At 40.2% G+C, this 21,050-nt stretch overlaps 3 protein-coding genes across 5 annotated transcripts; 1 reads left to right on the forward strand and 2 right to left on the reverse strand.

Annotated features, from left to right (window-relative positions):
* The first annotated feature begins 2,709 nt into the window (after positions 1 to 2,709).
* LOC139643161 (zinc finger protein 260-like) lies at positions 2,710 to 8,258 on the forward strand. 2 transcript variants are annotated; one of them, XM_071518336.1, is made up of 4 exons: positions 2,710 to 2,849; positions 4,665 to 4,856; positions 5,584 to 6,384; positions 6,484 to 8,258. In XM_071518336.1, exons 1-4 carry the CDS (start codon positions 2,726 to 2,728, stop codon positions 7,233 to 7,235), a joined length of 1,869 nt encoding a protein of 622 aa, XP_071374437.1. In that variant the 5' UTR covers positions 2,710 to 2,725; the 3' UTR covers positions 7,236 to 8,258. The 2 variants fall into 2 exon arrangements, with proteins under 2 accessions (XP_071374437.1, XP_071374436.1); XM_071518335.1 differs by having other exon boundaries at positions 5,584 to 8,258.
* A 2,722-nt stretch (positions 8,259 to 10,980) lies between these two features.
* LOC139643162 (zinc finger protein OZF-like) lies at positions 10,981 to 14,373 on the reverse strand. Its single transcript, XM_071518337.1, has 3 exons — positions 14,136 to 14,373; positions 12,897 to 13,091; positions 10,981 to 12,576 (listed from the first exon to the last, which is right to left on the reverse strand). Exons 1-3 carry the CDS (start codon positions 14,317 to 14,319, stop codon positions 11,384 to 11,386), a joined length of 1,572 nt encoding a protein of 523 aa, XP_071374438.1. The 5' UTR covers positions 14,320 to 14,373; the 3' UTR covers positions 10,981 to 11,383.
* Positions 14,374 to 16,113: 1,740 nt separating this feature from the next.
* LOC139643160 (zinc finger protein 239-like) lies at positions 16,114 to 20,319 on the reverse strand. 2 transcript variants are annotated; one of them, XM_071518333.1, is made up of 3 exons: positions 20,045 to 20,319; positions 19,436 to 19,621; positions 16,114 to 18,867 (listed from the first exon to the last, which is right to left on the reverse strand). In XM_071518333.1, exons 1-3 carry the CDS (start codon positions 20,211 to 20,213, stop codon positions 17,558 to 17,560), a joined length of 1,665 nt encoding a protein of 554 aa, XP_071374434.1. In that variant the 5' UTR covers positions 20,214 to 20,319; the 3' UTR covers positions 16,114 to 17,557. The 2 variants fall into 2 exon arrangements, with proteins under 2 accessions (XP_071374434.1, XP_071374435.1); XM_071518334.1 differs by having other exon boundaries at positions 19,436 to 19,604; positions 20,045 to 20,236.
* Positions 20,320 to 21,050: the final 731 nt, after the last annotated feature.

Raw genomic sequence — 21,050 nt, forward strand, 5'->3', positions numbered from 1 at the left:
GTGACTTCATTGTGAGGCATACATATAAAAAATCACAGATTTTTTAACAAATAAAACAAATAAAATGAAATAAAACTGTGTTTCTCTCCCTAACTGATATCCCACTGGTTTACACTTTTGAATGATCCCTCTGCGTGTGCCTGCCCCAATATCCAGGAAATACGTCACATTAGTTTCATTGTCACTTCAAACAGAATTTAAGCACACACACACACACACACACACACACACACACACACACACACACCCACACACACACACACACACACACACACACACCACCCCTCCAAAAAAACATGTGCCATGTGCAGTGGTGGAAAGTAACTAAGTACATTTAGTCAAGTACTGTACTTAAGTACAATTTTGAGGTACTTGTGCTTTTCTTGAGTATTTCCATTTTATGCTACTTTGTACTTTGTACTTTGTACTCCACTACATTTTAGAGGGAAATATTGTACTTTTTACTCCATTACATTTATTTCACAGTTATAGTTACTAGTTACTTTTCAGATCAATATTTTATATTTAAAACATTTGATCATCTTTATAAAATAACTATAAAATAGCATTGTTATAGATTAGACTACCAAAAAGTATAGCTAAATTGTTAAGATTAGCTTCACGTTGACAACTTTAAAATGCTGCTTACATGTACATATATGTCAATAAATCAATATGAATATTTCAATAATTTATGAAAAATATAAGTTTGCATAATGAGTATGTTGATACTCTAAGTACATTTTGCTGCCAATACTTATGTACTTTTACTTAAGTAAGATTTTGAATGCAGGACTTTTACTTGTAATGGAGTACTACTGGAGTATTACTTTTACTTAAGTAAAAGATCTCAGTACTTCTTCCACCACTGGCCATGTGTGACTGTTGTGTAAGCCCACGTTGATGAAATAAAGATACCATTTGGGCAAACCGGAGTGAGAGTCGTCTAATGATTAACTCAGCAGCAAAGCCCTGGCCTTTAGCCTAACATAGACTGATGACATAGATCCAAACGTCACACAACTGTCTGTCGGTCACTCTGTGCGCGCAAAACTGTCAGTCCAGGCTGGACATTCAATATTTGTCTGGCTGTGTTTTGCAGTCTATGTACACGACAGCCCCGATGAAAGGCTGAGTAATGGAAAAACCTTCAGCAGCAGGTAGGTTGTGTTTCACTGTAGTGCGTTTCAACAGGGTTTTCCAGAAGGTCAAGGTCAAGACTTAATGTCCTGGGAAGATTAAAACAGGTCCTCAACAGTTCTTGACAAGCTGCTGATGAAAACATGGCCTTCCCAAATCAATGCACACTAAAGGCAACTTTTTAGGCAACTTTGATGGGCAACAGCGCACAAGGATTTCCCTCATCATTTTTGCTTTCATCACACAGGAACAGATTGTTGCTTAATGCTGTATACAGAAAGATGGATGTAAGAAAATCTATATGAAGGCAGGCTGTTGGTTTTACTGTTATTCCTGTTTGTATTCCAAGGATGATGTGACATAAGACAGTTATGGGTATGCACACATGTGCTTACAGGTTATAGGAAATAATTTGACTATTCATTTGAAATCAATATTTGGGATCATTTGAAAGTTAACCAATATCTAACATCCATCATCCACCTTTCCAGTTGTGTGTCTGGGCAAGCATGTGCATGCGCGTGTATTCATGTAGTAAAAACATTACAGGATACTCCAGGAATAAAGACATTATCCTTGTTCGCAGTCTGTGTAAATTGCTGATCCTGCATCAGTGTTTGTGTACAGTCCAGAGTAAACCGTCATACAGATGGAAGTGGGACATGTGAGTTCCACAGCACGTTGGCACCAATACCCTGAATGTCAATAGCCTCGTTTCCACGTCGGGACAAACTGCATAAGACAGACGTTAAGCATGTCACCCAGTTTTTGCCTAAAACAAGGCTTGACCCAGATTTCATTGCCCTCTTTCAACTGTTTTGTGGTTAACCTTTCATTCTTTTCTTTAAGGAAATATACTACGCTATCACTATCAAAATACAGTTGTGATCTTGTTTCACATCAGCCAGTCTTGCAATTTTACAATTTAGAGAGAACTTCACATCTAAATCCACTATTGACCAGTGGATTAAGAAGGGATGGAAAGAGGGTCAGCGGACTTTGTGAGTGTGAGAAAAGAGACAGTGCAACATGCCCTGTGTGAAAGTGAGAAGTAAAAGAGGATAAGAGAGAATAAGGGAGAGAGTGACTATATTGTGGTGAACCAGATGCTGGAATAACAGTCTTTTCTCTTAAAACACTGCTGGGACCTGTAGAAAAGCAAGCATGTAGGCTATCTGAACTCGCTATAAAATATGCGAGCCAGTGTGTGTGTGTGTGTGTGTGTGTGTGAGAGAGAGAGAGAGAGAGAGAGAGAGAGAGAGAGAGAGACTGAGTGAGTGAGTGGGAGAGAGAGAGAGAGAGAGAGAGAGTGACTGAGTGATAGCAAATGTGATAGCACAAATTATAATGCCTAGAAAGAACCGAAGGTGGCAGTAATGTGCCAAAAGGCGTAAAGTCTGCCGAAAATTGAAAAGAAGAAGAAGAAGACGACAACACCGGAACCACTTTCGCTCAACTTGTCCCTTGGCAAAATGGTGTCGCGATGTTGTTTACGTTTGTTGTGCCTGTAAAGGTGTATTTGCCGATGCTGTTGTACAAAATGCACAGAGCTTAAAGAAAGCCGTTTATCGGGCAATGAGAAACGATGTCGAAAATGCAAGTACTGCGGGCGTTTGTCGCCGAGAGACTGGCAGCAGCTGCGGAGGAGATATTCAGTGTTGTCGAGAGGATGATAGCGTTAGCAGAGAAGAAGATGCTGCACACGTCAGGTTTGTAAATCTTTATGTTTTCCCGGTAATTCATTTGTTATCCACGCTAATAACGGCAGGATTTATACCCCAAATTCATTTAAAGACATCGACTTACCGAGTAAAACTGCAGTATTTGCTAGCCGTTGGGCTACAGTTAACGTTAACTTACTAGCCTTTAGCCACAATAGTGGAGTGCGTCTCGTGAACGATGCGTTCAGTTTGATCCCCTTTACACCTGGCAAAGATGCTACGTGCATTTTTTAAATATCAATACATCATTGTCATCTTAACTGTGTGTGTAAACAAATTAGACCATGGTCGAGACTGTTGGTAGCCTCTGTCTCAACCCAGTGATATTGTTAGCGCTAGTGTTTTTCAAATTGAATTTTACAAGAGGAGCTGATGTACACGGTCTGCCAAGAGAAATCGAAAATTAATTTCACTGTGTATACTGAAGATGCATGTAGCTAAATGTCAGGTATAAATGATAACCAGCTAAAAATAAATCTCTAGACACGAGATACATTTTAATGCCAGGTGTAAAGAGTGCCTATGTGAGTCACCCACCAGAAGTACAACCCAAATGATAACAGTGCTTTACTTCATTTGCAGCCTTTCATGAAAGTATATGCCAACAAGTTAGGTAAAAATAATAGTGCAAGTAGGTTTTCAGACCTATTTTAATTAATTGTAGTTTCAAAAGGTAAGCATTATAGCTTCCGTCACAAAGTAAGTGAATAGTCAGACTCAAATAGGGCTCTGAAATATGAGAAAACACTGCACAAGTTGGCCTATGCTATTTCCTCGCACCATTCCAAGTACAGCCATGGAGTAGCGGTTTCAGAAAAATATGTGACTTTGAGCAATCTATTGAAACCTTCAGTTTTCAGGAACCATCCTTTGCTAGGTAAATCATTACAGCATCCATTACCTCTTGACAGCATTTGCTTTTCTTCTCATATGGAGTCTGAAATGAGTGTGAGCAGTGCCTGCTATTTTCAAGTCCTCCCTCTGCTGGGGTCAGAAGTCATAAATGACTTGGGCATTTGAGTGCTTTTGGACCCTTTAGGAATAGTTTTTTGGTGGCTATTTTATTTTTGTATGCCGTACGTAATAAGATCATCATATCGCCCACACCTACCTCTTGATAACCCTAAACCTGCTCTTAGCCACCCCTGTTTCCTCTAACATGCAATCTAGGTTTCCTCATAGCTGCTCACCCAAATAGCACAAGGGATGGTTACACACTGTGTATTGGTATATGTCTAACATGTTTTAACATATAAATAAAGACGGTAATCAACAACTGACAGCCTGTACTTTTGCCAAATATAGGCTACATCATACAAATGCTGGGAATCAATGACCAATAGAACTACTTTCAGCCAACTCTCCCAATACTTAAAGGATAAGGCTGGTGTTTTTTTAATGCATTGCTTACCGTCAACAGATCCTATGAAAATCAGCAATGATTTTTTTTGCCAGCAAATCTTGTCCATGTAGCCGGTGCACAATGCAGCCATGTCCCAGCAGCCATAGAACTCCATTGTATTAAAAAAACGATTAAAAACACGTCGAAGAGCCATGCCGTTGCTCTGGGCAGCATATTTCATCATCGTGATGCACCGGGCCAGCCGACTTTTTCCTCAAACAACTTAATAAGCCGACTGCAAACACTTTGCGATCTCAGGAAAGTAGTTCTGTAGCACCGAAAATAGTCCCCAGCGCGATTTGTTGACGGTAAGCAATGCATTAAAAAACACAGACCTTATCCTTTAAGTCACTGTATGAGACACTGTGTAATGATTTTGTATTGTACTTGTGTTTCTCCAGAAATGTCACCTGAACAGCAGAGGGCAATTTTTCACAAGCGACTAACGGTGGTTGCTGAGGAGATATTTAGGATCCTAGAAATTATGCTGGGTGAATATGAGGCCGAGGTCTCCCGGTCCCACCAGGAGATCGACCGCCAACGCAAATTGCTGGACGTCACATTGAAAACTGAGACAAATTTACACAGAGCAGGTCTGTCAATTGAATAACAGATGGTTTGTGATTTGTTTTGCAAGAAATATTAATCACTTTCTGTTGACATTGATTTTGTTTGTTTCCTGCTGGCACCGTTGGCAACTCATTTGTCATTGTGTAATAAATGATTGTTTGTATGCCAAAGAAGTAAAATCGATAGTAGAAGTAGAAATTGGACTCACTGAGGGCCTTGCTATGTCATTATTTTGCTATTTTTAAATTATCATGTGGAATTTTACATTTGTTGGCAATGCTAAACAAAGCGATGTGGTATTATTAATCTCTCCGTTGTTGATTAATCTTGTTTTGTTGGTGCTTTTTTTTATTCTATTGTTATTTTTGTGGCTAACATTTCTACTAAACATTTAAACATGTCTGAACACAGTTTGGCATCCATAACACTGTGACATGTCCAGTTCGGTGAATTTGTGCTACACATGACAACGCACCTTTAAAATAAGATGCTGGCACCTTCATAGGAATAATATTAATGTATAATGAAATGTTAGACAGGCTGCTATCTTCTCGAAAGGCTACAAACAAGTTGAATTCTCTACCTTCGCATGAAAATACTTCAAAAGTGCTGCTTGGTGATTTAGCTAATTGCATACTGGGGCTTTTTTTCAAGCCCATACACTTGAAAACATTCACATGTCCTTGGCTGTTATTGTTATCTGTCCCCATTCTTTTTGAAGCTGAATTTTATCTTTGCTGTTCCCTTCAGACAGACTGCCTCTCTCTGGGTCTTCCTGTGAAAAGGAGGTTCCCCCTGTGCAGCAGCAGTGTGAGAAGAGGAGCCCCAATCAGGCTCAGAAAACCCCAGACATATCTGAGTTTATCCAAGCTCAACCGTCACATCTTCACCAAACCCCAAGAGCAGAAAAGGGCACCTCAACTAAAAAGATGGAAAAAGAGCCTGGAGGAGAGCGCTGTGGGGCGTCAGAGCCCCTTAGTGACCAGGAGGTCCTGTCGTCAAAAGGTTCTGAAGCAGGGAGTGAAGACCAGGATAGTGACGAAGAGCTGAATGAGAAATGCCAATTAGTAAAATCAAAGAAAAGAAAGGCATTTCAGAGACTGAGACAAAGTCAGGGTACAGATTGTTGTGAAATGTGTGGAAGGTCTTTCCGCAAAGGTCTTTTCGTGAAGAATATGCAAAAGCATAAAAAGGAAATTGGCACAACAAACACAAGCCAAAGTCCACGAAACAGTTGCTGCAGAGTATGTGGAAAGTTTTTCCGGTATAAACGCTCTTTTCTGAAACACGTGCTGAAGCATGAGCAGAATACAGATCTCTGTGGTGTTTGTGGGAAACACCTGGACTCTGATGAGAGCTTAAAGCTGCACTTACAAACCCACAATGAGGAAAACAGCTGTAAGGATCAAACAATAGATGAGAAACAATCAGAGGCAGACTGTACTGAAGCTGACAGTGAAGCGGGTGACAGTGATGAGGACTGGAAGGAAAGTGAAGGAACTGAGAGCGACGATGGTGACAGCGATAAAGATCAGACCAAAGAAGGACCTCAGTTAAGAAAGTCGAAAAAGAAAGTTGGAGTATCGAACAAACTGAGACCTCAGAACAAGGAGTGCAGTGATTTATCCCTTTTGAAATATTCCTGTAAAGTGTGCAGTAAGTCTTTTTGCTATAGAGCCTCTTTTTTGAAGCATGTACAAGAAGACGAGAAGGATACAGATCTTTGTGGTGTATGTGGGCAACATTTTGAATCTGAAGAGAGCTTGAGGCTTCACTTGCAAACTTACATTAGAACAAATGATTGCGAAGTTTGTGGCAAACACTTTGATGGCCATAGACAACTGGAGATGCACATGAGAACACACACTGGAGAGAAACCATACGTTTGCACTGTCTGTGGCAAAGCGTTCGCTCAAAATGGAAATCTAATGGGACATATGAGAGTGCACACAGGGGAGAAACCATATGTTTGCAGTGTCTGTGGTCAGGGCTTTAGCTTTAAAGAATACATGATGGCTCATATGAGAATTCACACAGGGGAGAAACCGTTCCTCTGCAGCGTCTGTGGCAAAGGGTTTAGGCAGAGGGGAACTCTGAAAACCCACATGATGATCCATACAGGAGAGTCAACACACAGCTGCAGTATCTGTGATAAAAAGTTCTATAAGAGCGGAGCATTGAAGATTCACATGAGGTCGCACACAGGAGAGAAACCGTATCTGTGCAACATTTGCGGCAAATGCTTCACTGCAAGCGGCTCCCTGACCAAACACATGGGTGTTCATGAAGGGGAACGAGCGCATTGCTGCAGCGTCTGTGGCAAGGGATTCTTGCGGAAAGAGGATCTAAAAAGACATGTTCAGATTCACAAGGACGAATCCACACAGCTGACATGTCTCTAATTGTGAGATCAGGTGCTGCTTGTAAAATGATATATGTAAAGTTTTAAGAGGTGAAAGGCCAGTCTAGTCAAGAAGTAAACCAACACTAGTTTGACATGCATCTTTACTGTTTATGTCCACATGGCTTCGCATCAAGTTTTCAAAAAGCATATTTATGAAACATAAATAGTGATGATGCCATTGGCTTGCCATGTTAAAAACACATGCATGAATATTAAAAGGTTCAATTTGCCAGAACTCACTGGACCAGACAAATGCAGCTTAAACAAGCTCTTCATATGTTATGCCCTCTAGAATTATTGGCACACTTTAGGAAAAAGTTCATTTAGAATTGTGTCACAGTACTGTATGGTACTTTTAATGGCATCTTTTAATAAAAAAATTCTGTAGAATTCCACTTAAATTAAATGATTTGCATATTCATATGAGATGCCTTGTCAAAGCCTTATTGCTGCCTTGTGGTTTTGAATTCATCTCAATGGGAGGCAAATTCAGTCAGGCATCAGACAGTTCTAACCCCAACCCTCCTCTATGGCTGTGCACTATCAAACTTTATCACAGTTTACAGCACTTAAGAAAATCATTTTCCACAACTCATGTCTGTTGTTCATTGTGCACAGTGTATTTAATCAAATGAAGCAAATGTTTATGTTTGAAAATGAGAAAAATAAGAAAAAAACAATATATATTTAGCCAGAAACTTGGGAAAGAACCTGAAACATCTGAAATTTGATTCAAATGTAAAACAGTTACTGTGGAATGTCTGGCCGTGTAAAAGATCAATTCAGTAAAATATTGCAATGAGAGCCAACTCAGTTCAAATTCAACAAAAAGTCACTAAATGTTCAGGGATAAGGGAACTGAAACTAAGGCTCTTCATGGTATCTATCTGTAGAGAGACCTGCCACACTCTGAGACTCTTCTGCTTTCTGTTGCCTTTTTAATTTTTTAATAAAGAAAGCGTCTGTGTTATTTAATTGCTTTCATTTATTCATTTATGTGTGATTATTCTGTGTCCAGTAGATCATCTTGCTAATGGCGCTGTTATGGTTTTTCTTGCGATGGTGAAAAGCTTTTTCACTTTCATTTTTATACATGATCTTTAGCACAGTAAGTTGAGACACTTAAAAGGGAAATTCCACCCTCGGACACTCACACTAATGTCATCAATCTGCAATGTTCACTATATTCCAGAAGTTATTTTGTGATGAAGTGTTGTAATTTACCTTTTTGTTGTGCCCACTTTCCCTCAACCTGCCTCTTCTACTTCTACTTCAGTTAGTTTGCAGAATGTCTTTAGTTATTGAAGCTGGAAAAATGAATATCAACCAGATATCCAATATCAAGATAACTTGACTCTGTTTTTTACATGTAGGTGTCAATCAAAACATAACATGTCTTTTGGCAGCAGTACATTATGGACTACTGAGGCTACTGTCAGTGTAGAAATTGGTGTCTCTTCTACAATGGATTTCTCCCTGCATGATTGTAGAACATTTGTACAAAGTGGTGAGTCTAGAAAGAAGCCCTCGCTTCAAAACCTGACGTTTGCTTTAGATAGTTGGAAATGTTTCTCCTCTTAAACACGATTGTAGCTGTGCTGTAAATATCTCAACCTGACATCACATCGTCTGCATTTGGCCAATCATCCACAGGAATAAGAAAACTAGACCTAACAACAAAATGGGCCCAGAAATGCAAGGTGTATCGCCAATAACAGTTTTTTAATATTTTTAAATTGTTTTAGGGTGGAATTTTCTGTAAGTAATAAATCTCGAATGGCATTTAATGGAGTTTCGTTTGATGGTACCAAGTATTGTTATGTATCTCATATCATGTTTAAAAATGACCTTAGCCTAATAACTGGACCCAAATGTGTACACGCAGCAAAACCTTTTAAGAGATCCCCTGATGGAGAGGACTTTACATAATATGTGTAAAATAATCTCATGTATTTGTTAAGCCAATGTTCTTTTGGTCTTTTTCCCCTTTTTATTGTACAATTATTCACATACAAAGATGGACTGCAACACTGTCACGAGAAATATGAAAAACAAGAAAAACTTGCCACAGTTTATAATTCAACATATTATATTCAATTGACAACTTACAAACGTTAATTGTCTTTTTGTTTCTAACATTACATGAAATGGTGCTATATTGTTTAAAATCATGAATAAAATGCAGGAAATATGGATGTCCGCTACTCGTTCACTACTAACATTTTTTTTTTTTGGAGAATGCAGACTGGAAGCATTTCAAGCTGTCGTTGCCTGGCCAGGATGAGAACAACACTTCTGTATTCAGATTTTACGGAGCCCCTAAGGGGACATGGAGGAGGAAAAAAATACACAGAAGAAAAAAAAAGTAGTGGGAGAAAAATAATGGAGGAGAAAAAGATAAAGAGATACTTTTGTGTTCTCTCGCTGTTGTGGAGGGTAAATCCACCACAATTTACCCCGCCTGATATTTGTGGAATAAAGTTAGCCCACAATTTTTGGGCTGGCATAAGTCTTTGATATGAAATTCATAGTATCATAGTAGCAGCATATGTGGATAAGGGAACAAAGCACAGATTAATGCTTTTCTGTCTCAGAATGGAGGATGGATGTCATATTACCAAGTAGTTTAGCACTGGATTGGCTCCACTGATAAATGAACACAGTAAAGTCTGCTTGGGTGGCTGGGCATCTGTCCTGGAATAGAGGCCCACTCACTTACACTTGTCATTTTTTGTCCCGAGACTCGCACCATGAGCAGCCTGTTAAGCTAGTTGTTATGGGCGGTTAGCTAACCCTAACTCTTATGAAACCCTTTCAAAACCCATTGGACAAACTCAAAATTTCATGGTGGTCAAGTTAAAAAAAAGGCTGTTTTTCTCAGTACCTGAAAAGTTGACATTCTGGAGATACATGGTTTTCACAACACAGAGACGACATTCTCAACTAAATTCAAATTTAATGAGTCTGAGAACAAGCAAAAATTTTGGCAAGTAGCCTGTAGCTGATAATGTCTTGCCTATCACTTTCTTTGTATGTTTTATAGGGTTGTTGTTACAGTATGTTTTAGGCCTATAATGTGGTGAAAAAGAAAGTATACCCCGTCTCCTCTTCTATGTTTTAGAGTCGAAACAGGTTTACAAAGGATTCCTCCACGTTTGCCATTATACCATGGCTATACTGCATATTCCATCACAGTCTGGATTGTGCATACATTTTGCAAAGAACACTGTAGAGAGAAATGGAGTAACAGGCTTTGATAGTGTAGATACTCAGCTTTCCATCATTCCAATTGCACTGCAGCGTTCCTACACATTTTCCATTTCAAAATTACATACTTTTACGAGATCTTAATATTTTGTCTCAAAGTATTCATTACAACAAGAAATCAATATGCAAAATGACAGTAATTAGCATATAAACTACATGCTTTTTGACCAATTCACAAACTTTTTTAAAACCTAGACATTCATTTTCCAGAGCTGTATAGGAACTGGAGGCTTATTTGAATATTAAGACATAAATTACCTCACCAAGTCTTAACAGTACATACATCTAACCTTGTGACAAATAAGACACACAAACTTTACTTTGGCATTATTTATTAAACCAAGCCAATGTTCAGTATCAAAAAGTGTGATGACGTCTGTGATGCCGGACATTTCAAAGACACCCTTTGACAGCAATAACTAGAATTGAATATTCTATTTGAAACTGAATCAAATCAACTGAAATTCAACTGGCTGCTTAATGGCTAAGAAATTACTTTCAATCTGAGTAAGCTGAACACTCAGCGCTTAATTTATTGCTACTTGTTTCGTGCTTCTAAATTCAACTATCTTCTGTATTTGACACTCTGTTTAATTGCTTAATTGACCTGACACTATTCACATCTCACCCACTAGGTCAAACACAGGTCATTGAGGTGAATCATTACTTCTGAATCACTAAAGACATCAGTTCAAATGAAGAAATTGTTCACAGGATACATCATTGTTTTGTTTACTTTAGTTGTATTTCAGTTGGTGGAGTCACCTTAGCCAACCAATTATACACCTTGGTTCATTAATATGGTAATTAAGTAATTCGCTTATTCATGTCAGTATGACATAGACCCTTTTTCTCTTTGAGCAAATGTGAATGGAAGTATTATTTGTCCCTGGTGTGAGTCAGCATGTGTTGCTTTTGGTGGTGTTTTCGGGAGAACCCCTTGCCGCAGACGCTGCAGCAGTGCGGTTTCTCCCCCGTGTGCGTGCTCGCGTGTCGCAGCATCGACCCGCGCTCGCTGAAGCGCACGCCGCACACGGCGCACACGTACGGCTTCTCCCCCGTGTGCGTCCTCATGTGGACTTTCAGCGCTCCGCTCTTATAGAACTTCTTGCCGCAGACGTCGCAGCCGTGCGTCGTCTGCCCCGTGTGGATCATCATGTGCACGTTCAGAGACGACGTCTGACCGAACCCCTTGCCGCAGACGCTGCAGATGAACGGCCGCTCCCTCGTGTGAACTCTCATGTGACTGACCAAATTGCCTTTGTGACAGAATCCTTTGTGGCAGACGGTACAGACGTGCGGCTTTTCTCCCGAGTGGATCCTCATGTGCACTTTCAGGTTGGAGTTCTGGGCGAATGTTTTACTGCACACGCTGCAACGATACGGTTTCCCTGTGTGAAGTCTCATGTGAGACTTCAGAGTGTCGCTGCGGGGAAATCTTTTGCCGCAGAGAGTGCAAATGAACGGTTTTGCATTTGTGTGGGACCTCATGTGAATTTCCAATAACCTGTATCTGTCGAAATGCTTTCCGCAAACGCTGCAGGTGTTTTTTCGGGCGTAGATCTCCAAGTGAAGCCTTAAACTTTCCTCCGATTCAAAACATTCACCACACACGCCGCACGTGTCTGTGCCTGTACTGTGCTTTTGCGCATGGTTCATTAGAGTGGCAATGTAGCAGAAAGACTTTCCACACACTTTGCAGCAGTGGGGAGCAGAATGAACGCGGCGACACGAGTTCATTTTAGAAGATTTCTTGGTTTTAGAGTGTTGTTTTGATCTTTGTGCAACAGATTTTTTCTGTTTCTTTTCTGATTTCAAAAGCCGAGGGCCTCTTTCCCTCCAATCTCTGTCACTATCGCTACTGTCATTCTTGCCCTCACCACTGTCTCTGCCTTCACTCTCGGATGAAGAACAGCCGGATGAAAGGGGCTGACCGTGCCCGGTTGATTTGGCCCAGATGTCTTCTCTGATCTGGGGGGGATCTGTGTCCCCCTGGCCCAAACTGAGGTTCCTCCACTCTGGCCCGGGAACAACCACCTCTTCCCTGACAGAGACTGTACACTGCAGAGTGTCTGGAGAGAAGGAGAAAGAGAAAATTCAGTTATCTACTGTTGCAAACTGCTGGTCTAAATAGACAAATTTCAGCACATATATTTATGTAGATTTGCATATTTAGGAATGCAGGGATAACCGGATAACTCTAAACAACTGGTCATGAAAAAAGCGACCAACTGTGGGTGGATCGTTAGTTTGGGTACAAAACATTGAGGAACAATATCCCTGTTTATTCTGACAAAACAAGAATTACAATGTGATTCTTTTTCGGTTATTTCTTTAACTGGAGAAATCCTGCTTCTTTAAATATCCAGCTGTAATCATTTGACTTACACACCTGCTCTGTGTAACTTGATCTCCGGTTTCAGAAAGATATTCAGCAGCTTGTGTTGGCGGTCGATCTCCTGCTTTGAGCGGTTAACTTCCTCCTCGTACTCCGCCAGCATTTTCTCTACAGCCAGCAGTATCTCCTCCGCAGCCGCAGCCAGCCGTCTGTCCACAGCCGCTCTCTGCAGCTGGATCTCACACATTTCTAGGAAAAACACAAACAACTCGATATGTTTGAGTAAGGATTTACCATCCTGTGTCTTTTTAACAACAAAATCAAACCTGTCAGTGTCACATATCTGTTTTGTATGTACACAAGGAGGTTAAATCTTCTGTGTTTATTAACATCCTCCATACACATGACATTACAAGTAGCACAATGGGAAGAAAAAAGCACAACCAGAGGTACATACACATTAAATTATAAACTGAATGTTAAGTTATAATAAGACAGTAAATGAAGACAGACTTTTTACATTTTGTCTGCATATTGCTGGACGTCAACTGGAACAATCTGAATCTGAAGGGTTTTTTTTGGCCCATGAATTCTGTTTTACAAAACATTTCTCCCCAGTATAAAAAGGTTCATAATATATTGATAATCCGAGTCTACATAAGAAAAATTAAACAAAGTATCGAAGTTGCTTAATTTGTGCATTCAGTTTTCCCCCCAAGGGAGACATTCATATCATTCCAAAATCTGATCTTGAAAATAGATTCACAAAAAGGATGTTGATAGTTTCTTCTTCCAGATCACAGAAACTACATACAAGGGTCAACATCCAAGATCAATTTTGCAATGAATTTATTGCAGCACTTATGTATGACCTCTCAAGATACTTCTTTAACTTTGTATCATAAGTCGACACCCATTGGACAGCAGCTGGGGTGAACCTCCTGTCCCTTATGAACATATTGTTGTTTCTCCAATTATACTAATTCAAATAATTTCTGCAAATTCAAAGATATCAGGTTGGTACCCTGTGATTAAAAATAATCAGATTTTAACACTGATGGAATGGCCTTCCTTATAATGTCACATTCTTTTCAAGAGACAGCGAATCTGTACCTGGCACATAATGATGGAAGTAAATATAAATGAACCGCAGCGACATCTAGTGGCCGTTCGGGCTCCAATCACAGCAGTCTAGTTGACATTAACTGGCTCGGCTGACATGACAGTGTACTTTTCCTCTGTCACAGTGAGAACAAGTGCTTCAGAAGAACTTTTATTTCCCCATTCACTCACCTACAGTGTGGCTCTGTGTGTCTGGGTTGTTTATATTCTGCTCTGTGTTGTCAGTTTCTGAAAGAGAAGTTCCCTCTTCGCACTCTGCTAACATCGTCTTTCTTTCTACAATCTCGAAAATCTCCTCGGCAGCCGCAGCTAGTCGCTTCATGATATGCGTCCTCAATATCTTTGTTTTAGACATTTTAAGAGAAAACTAATTCGTATATTTTACAAGGTAGTTAACGCTGTTTCTATCGGCTGTGTTCCGCCAGCTATCTAGCTAGCTAGTTATGTACCTGTCAGTGTCAAGCAAGACACAATTAGAAAACATGATTTCCGGTAAAAACGTTTCAAAATAAAACCCAAGATGGATTGTTTTTCACAACACAGTACCAAACTGAGAATAAAGTATATATTTAAGAAGGCATCTATATTAAATGAAACATAAATGTAAATACATTTGGATACATTAATTAATAATGTGCTAATTAGTATTTATAAAAAGGTCCAGACTGAACTCCATCTTTGGCAATGCCTCCCATCCTCTGTATGATGAGCTGATGCAGCTACAGATAGAGTGAACCAAGGAGCAGGTTGAGCGCTCTTTAATGCCGAATGCCATCCAGATACACATTTCTTCTTGTCACAAAGTCCTTGCCTCAAGCTTGTACTTGAACTTGAACTTATAACAAAAAAGATATATGAGTGTGACGAGTGTTGTGAGCAGTGAACTCTCTCTACTCAGCTCTGTCACTGGAAAAAAAAAAAATATATATATATTTGCAAAACCTTTTATTCCCAGGATTTGAATAAAAATGGTGATCATTGATACAGTGGTTGTAAATGACTGAAAAATAATGGTTCTATGCTAACAATTAACTTTAAATATTATTACTGACACTAATGAAGCTATGTAGACTACAATGTGCAGCCAAGACCTCGTGTCACTACAATCAAGTGTGACTGCTGCTGTGCTTGCTTTTAAAAAACATTTAATATTTGTTTTTCAAATGTCCACTCAGGTATATTCAGTGTTCACAGACACACTGATAGAGCTGTATCCTGTATGTGTCCTTGTGAATATTCATGGTCCTCTTATACTTGAAAGCCTTACATTGCAACTGTTTTCTATTCTGTGTGGGTTGTCACTGTCTCACATCTCATCTCACTGAGCACTTTGTAATGGACACTGCAACTGTACGGTTTCTCTTGTGCGTGTGAGCTCATTTGTCAGGTCAGTGTTAAGTTTAAACTGAAGGCTTTCCCACACACACATCAACTTTATGGTTTATTGGCTGTTTGGGCTCCATTTGTCCTTTTTAACTAAATGCTTTGTTGCATATGCTGCAACCATATTGTCTTAGTTCTATATGAGTAACATTGTGTTTTTTGTTTTTTAATTTGTAGAATCACTGAACTCTTTTCTACTGGTGTATAACTGACAAGCAACCACTTGACAGACACGCCCTATCAAGAGTGAGAAAGTGAGCCCAGCCCTTGGTATTCAAAGCATGTTCAAATGCATGATACTGACCCATTCCCAAGTGCACAATCCACCAAACCTGAGAGGAAAAGAAATGCTTTAAGTTTAATAGTCTGTGGCCTTGAAAACCTCTTTGGCAAATCAAAGGTAAAAGCCTTTGAAGTTAAGTCAGTAATTCTTCTCAATACACTGTAGCCTTTGTGTGCCTTATCTAACTTTGCTTATTTCTTTACATTTCGGATTCAAGTGCCAATGCTTCAACCTCTGCCCAAGCCCAGGCTGCGTCTGCGAGTGAAAATGTAAGTTGCAGAGATAAAGCATACTTTAGAAAGGTTAGAAAGTAAATATGTGATAGCTACACTCACTGAGCACTTTATTAGGAACACCTGTACACCTGCTTACTCATGCAATTATCCAATCAGACATTCATGTGGCAGCAGTGCAATGCATAAGATCATGCAGATACAGGTCAGCAGCTTCAGTTCATGTTCACATCAAACATCAGAATGGGGAAAAATTTTTATCTCAGTGACTTTGACCGTGGCATGGCTGTTGGTGCCAGGCGGGCTGCTTTGAGTATTTCTGAAACTGCTGATCTCCTGGGATTTTCACGCACAACAGTCTCTAGAGTTTACACAGAATGGTGCGAAAAACAAAAAACATCCAGTGAGCGGCAGTTCTGCGGACGGAAACGCCTTGTTGATGAGAGAGGTCAGAGGAGAACGACCAGACTGGTTGGAGCTGACAGAAAGGCTTCAGTAACTCAGATAACCTCTTTACAACTGTGGTGAGCAGAAAAGCATCTCAGAGCGCACAACACGTCCAACCTGGAGGCGGATATCACTTTGGTAGCCGGTTGACATTGAGCTCCAAAGCTGATACCTACCCAGTATTAGTAAGGTGTTCCTAATAAAGTGGTCAGTGAGTGTATATTGTCACAGGGCAAGGAACATGGTTGCACACAGAAATAGTTTGGTTTTTAGGACAATATCGGATTGTTATATCATTTATCACTTTTTTGTGTCCTTTAATCTTTTCTGGCAAGTACTCCATTTGTTGCTATCACCATTGTGTGTATGCAATTTTGTGTATGTCAAAGAATTCAGCAATTTCAATCTTTTAAGCTTTTATTTGTAAGACGAAAAGAAACAACTTCCCCACACTGAGATCAATGCCATTTAACTGATAATAAATAATATGAAAACGGCATTGTTCTTAGTGTGCTGAAGTTTTCTTTTCATTTGGACTACATTTTACCTCCAGCAACTTAAATAACTGGGTGAATAGTTTATCCAAAATATGCACAGGCAGCGTAATTCCAAATATTAGTCAAGTTCCAGTCAGAATAAGGCACAGAGAGTTGTTCTAAGTATCTTTAGCATCCAGTCAGATATTTGTGTTTTCAAAAGCAGGTTACCTCTAATTAGCAAGACAATTTCAAGTTGTCGTATCAAATCTCTTCCTCTCTCACTTTTAACTATATAGGCTTAACATTAAGGCTGTGAGTCAGGGTACTTGTGATCCACATGGAACTAACAGAGGCATATAGATGGGGTAGAGCAGATCTTACAGCATGGGTGGATCTAAATATGTTAAAGAAATACAGCATTTATGACTCCTGCAACTCATGAGACTGAAATTTTGAAATGGATGGAGGTACACATTCATTCTATACAATAAATAAACAATTCGCACAATTCCTAATGCAGAAAATAACATTTTTTGCTGTATTATTGAAGTGAGGCCTTTACTGTATTAGGTATGATTAACATCATAAGATATTCACATCGAATTACTGTAACACTGTGTACATTTTCCAGCTTAATAATGTGGGTTTATTATGAAATTCAATTACTTTGAGTGGTTTCAGCTTGGGGTTACACTGTGTAAGGCAAGATCAATCAAATAAAATATACATATATATAGATGTTTGCAGAAACCAGTATTTTATGATTTCTCAGGATTCCAGACCAGCTGAATCCTGTTCCACGTCTCCACTTTTCATCTCGTGTCTCTTCTCTGAATGAGTCTTAACGTGACGCCGCAGGTCGTTCTCGAGGACGAAGCCTTTAGTGCAAACCTCACATTTAAAGGGCTTCTCTCCTGTGTGGTTTGCCATGTGATACTTCAGGTGCTGATTCTGCTTGAATCCTTTCCCACACAGGCCGCAGCTGTACGGCTGCTCTCCTGTGTGGGCCATGCTGTGCCTCTTCAAGTTCCTGTTGTCGCTGAATCCTTTGCCGCAGACGGCGCAGACGTACGGCCTGTCTCCCGTGTGAATCCTCATGTGGGTTTGCAGGAGTCCGTTGCGGTGGAACGCCTTGTCGCAGAAGCTGCAGGCGTAGGGTTTTTCTCCCGTGTGCGCTCTCATGTGCGCCATCAGGTTGCCGTTCTGAGTGTAGGCTTTGCCGCACATGTTGCAGACGAACGGTTTCTCCCCGGTGTGGGTCCTCGTGTGAGTTTTCAGATGCCCGCTATGGTCGAATCCTTTCTCACACACCAGGCACTTATATGGCATGTCTCCGGTGTGAGCGCCTATGTGCTTCTCCAGAGCATTAATTGTACCGAACTGCTTTCCACAAATATGGCAGACCTCTGTTTCCTGTGCATGGGTTTGAAGGTGAGACATCAGGTTCATGTCAGGCTCCAAACATTTACCACATACACCACAAATAGTGGCATCTGCTTCATGTTTTTGTGTATGATTGATCAAAAAACCCTTATAGGAAAATGACTTTCCACACAGTTTGCAACAATAAGAAACACTGCGACTTAAGTGAACAAATTTGGGATGGGATGGCTCTGTAGATTTCTTACACTTAGAGCTGATACCAAATATTTGCTTTTTCAATATTTGTGTTGTTAGACTTAAAACGTGTTCTCCACCCTCCCTCCAACCCCCATTCCTGTTTTCATTCTCCAGTTCAGAACAGTCTGAATTGTTGTCCTGGCAGTCACTAGCTGCTTCTGATACACCGCAGCTCTCTCCATTCAGTTCACTTTCCCTCCGTTCACTTGAGCCGCCTGTTTGAAGGTCTGCCTCTCTGTTTTGTCCACCTTGGGTTCGGCAAAGACGTGAGGAATGAGCTTTGTCTCGATTGTGGACAAACTCCACCGACGTCGGAGGGACCGTGACCTTCATGATGTTGTTTTGGTTGATGTGGACTTCCTCCTGCTCCTCTTTAAGCTGCAGCGGGTCCACCTGGCTCCTGTCCTCTGCAGGGGGAAGCCTTCGTTCACAGACACACTTACTGAGCTGCTGGGGGTCTGCGGAGAGGGAGAGGGGGAAAACAGAGGTGTGATCAGGTCCACAAAAAATAATAAACCAATCAATAAATAAAAACAGGAAAAAACGGGTGGAAAAGCACTATTGGGGGAAAAACTAATGCAGCAAAGAGAGACTAGAAGTGCTAGTTTCAGCTCACACTGTTGCTGACAGTGTTGTATGACAGTGCTGAAAACTCACTTGAGGTGAAGCACTCTCCAGTACTTTTGTTCAACCATGCAAAAAGAAAAAGTGTACTGTGAAGGACAAGTGGTGGACCCAAAACCTTGCAAGCTAGTAAGCCAACATACTTCACTGATAAAATGAATGGATAGTATTCAGTTCTGGAGGTTTATGTTTATTTGAATTAAAAAATGTCAACTTTCTAGCATGATTTCCTCTTTGTAAAATTAAATTAGATCAGAGTATGATGTCTTCAGAACAGACAAACACAGAACAAACACAAACAAATAAATAATATTTAAACCCATTCCTGCCACAGAGGTACTGCATCTACATCAGTTCATGGGTTTGGGCCAACAGTACCATTGGGAGGAATGATTCACATACCCGCCCTCTTTAATGGTTCCTCCTGTTCCAGCAGTTTGTTTCTGTGTTCAGTCTCTTTCTCTTTAGCCCGGTCAGTTTCCTCCTGGTACTCTGCCACTGTTTCCTCTACAAACCCAAATATCTCCTCAGCAGCTGCAGCCAGTCGCTTGCTGACGTGTGTTCTCCGCAGCTGTACAAGGGACATTTCTACAACAATGAAAATGATAAGAACCTGTCATTTGTCCACTAAAGAGACCATGCGCCTATATGGCAATAAAAGTCACAAATGAATTCACACCTGATAAATCATCCCTTGTAATTCAAGTGCAAATCTGAGGCTCTGTTTTGATCAAGGCGCCTTTTTCCAACTTTCTCTTTCTCTTGTGGACTTGTTACTGGCAGTATGAGCGTAAACAAACCGTTGTAATACATTAAATAAGTCCTGTCTACTCTTGAAATAACACTCAAGTCAAAATGTTACTTTTTGTGTCGGAGGTAGATTGGTAACGTTTCTTTATCGTTTGTGCTAAGGCTCGTGCCGTTTGGTCACCTGTTCTCTACGAAGTTCCCGTTACAGTTAAAAGAAAGTTGATATTATACCAAAAATACCAATAAATACCACCCACATACCTGTTTCTTTTCCTGTCCTTGGCTTGAGGACGATAGACTTGTGCTCATTCAGCTTTGAACGGAAAGATTCCTCATATTCTGCTATTGTTTTTTCCACAATCCCGAAGATTTCTTCTGCAGCTGCGGTTAGCCGTTCATTTATAAACTCCCTTAAAATCTGAATCTTCATTTTTTACGTAAAACCACTGCTGTCCAATGTTCAACTGTTAACGTGATATAGCTGTCGAAATTGTAAAAAAAAAAAAAATAGTTACATTAACAAAAAAATTAAGAAGTCGCCATCTTGTATTGACGCAGACTGTTTACTGTTTACTTCCTATTTCATTCCTCTCGCTCTCTGGCGCCACCTACTGGTCTGGAGTATTATTGCAAGTTAATCTTCATACACAGGTTCAAATTCTGCTCTTTGACTTGTTTAGCTGCAATGATTCTGGATAGGGAACTTCACCTTGAAAAAAGGTTTGTTTTTATAAGTTAGTTCTCAAACGATGTAGATCCATAGGTCTCAAACTTTTCTCTGTAGACTCATTCTCAAAAGGATTTCCTCTTGTGACCCGCAAACTGATTTTACAGTCTGGTGTGAAGCTAAAAAAAAAAAAAAGAAAAAAGAAAAATCTTAATTGTAAACCTTAATTTTAAGCATTAACCCAGAACTCTCACAGAGGAACAGGAACTCTGGAGCAGTCAGGAGGGAGAGCAGCTTGAAGGGCTGAAGGGAGCAGATAAACTAACTTTTCAGATATCCAGCTTGTCCATACAGTGGAGACGAGAGAGGCAGGCCGTCTACCTCATACCTCAGTGGAAGAGATGATTGATCTGATCTCTCTTCTGTTAGCTCCGCATGTGGGACTGAGAAGAGAGAAGAGTCCACTGAAAATGATAAAACTGTATTGTAATCGGAAAGATGGTGACAGCTAAAGAGACACACAGGGCACAGAGTGTAAAAAGGAAGAGTAATTTTTTAACAGCTTGTCACTTTCATCAAATGATATGAAAAATCACAGAG

This window comes from Centroberyx affinis, unplaced genomic scaffold, assembly GCF_046629955.1.
Source record: "Centroberyx affinis isolate AG114_WGS23_722 - 3 ecotype Tasmania unplaced genomic scaffold, CSIRO-AGI_Caff_v1 ptg000565l_1, whole genome shotgun sequence".
Taxonomy (NCBI): domain Eukaryota; kingdom Metazoa; phylum Chordata; class Actinopteri; order Beryciformes; family Berycidae; genus Centroberyx; species Centroberyx affinis.

Bases quoted from the DNA above. Each gene is read 5' to 3' on its own strand.
- LOC139643161 (XM_071518335.1), top strand. From the start codon at position 2,726: ATGTCGAAAATGCAAGTACTGCGGGCGTTTGTCGCCGAGAGACTGGCA. The intron at 2,850-4,664 runs GTTTGTAAATCT...GTGTTTCTCCAG, and splicing joins GAAGATGCTGCACACGTCAG to AAATGTCACCTGAACAGCAG. The intron at 4,857-5,583 runs GTCTGTCAATTG...TGTTCCCTTCAG, and splicing joins GACAAATTTACACAGAGCAG to ACAGACTGCCTCTCTCTGGG.
- LOC139643162 (XM_071518337.1), bottom strand. From the start codon at position 14,319: ATGTCTAAAACAAAGATATTGAGGACGCATATCATGAAGCGACTAGCT. The intron at 13,092-14,135 runs GTGAGTGAATGG...TGTTTTTCCTAG, and splicing joins CACACAGAGCCACACTGTAG to AAATGTGTGAGATCCAGCTG. The intron at 12,577-12,896 runs GTGTGTAAGTCA...CCTTCTCTCCAG, and splicing joins GATCAAGTTACACAGAGCAG to ACACTCTGCAGTGTACAGTC.
- LOC139643160 (XM_071518333.1), bottom strand. From the start codon at position 20,213: ATGAAGATTCAGATTTTAAGGGAGTTTATAAATGAACGGCTAACCGCA. The intron at 19,622-20,044 runs GTATGTGGGTGG...TCATTGTTGTAG, and splicing joins AAGGACAGGAAAAGAAACAG to AAATGTCCCTTGTACAGCTG. The intron at 18,868-19,435 runs GTATGTGAATCA...CCCTCTCCGCAG, and splicing joins GGAACCATTAAAGAGGGCGG to ACCCCCAGCAGCTCAGTAAG.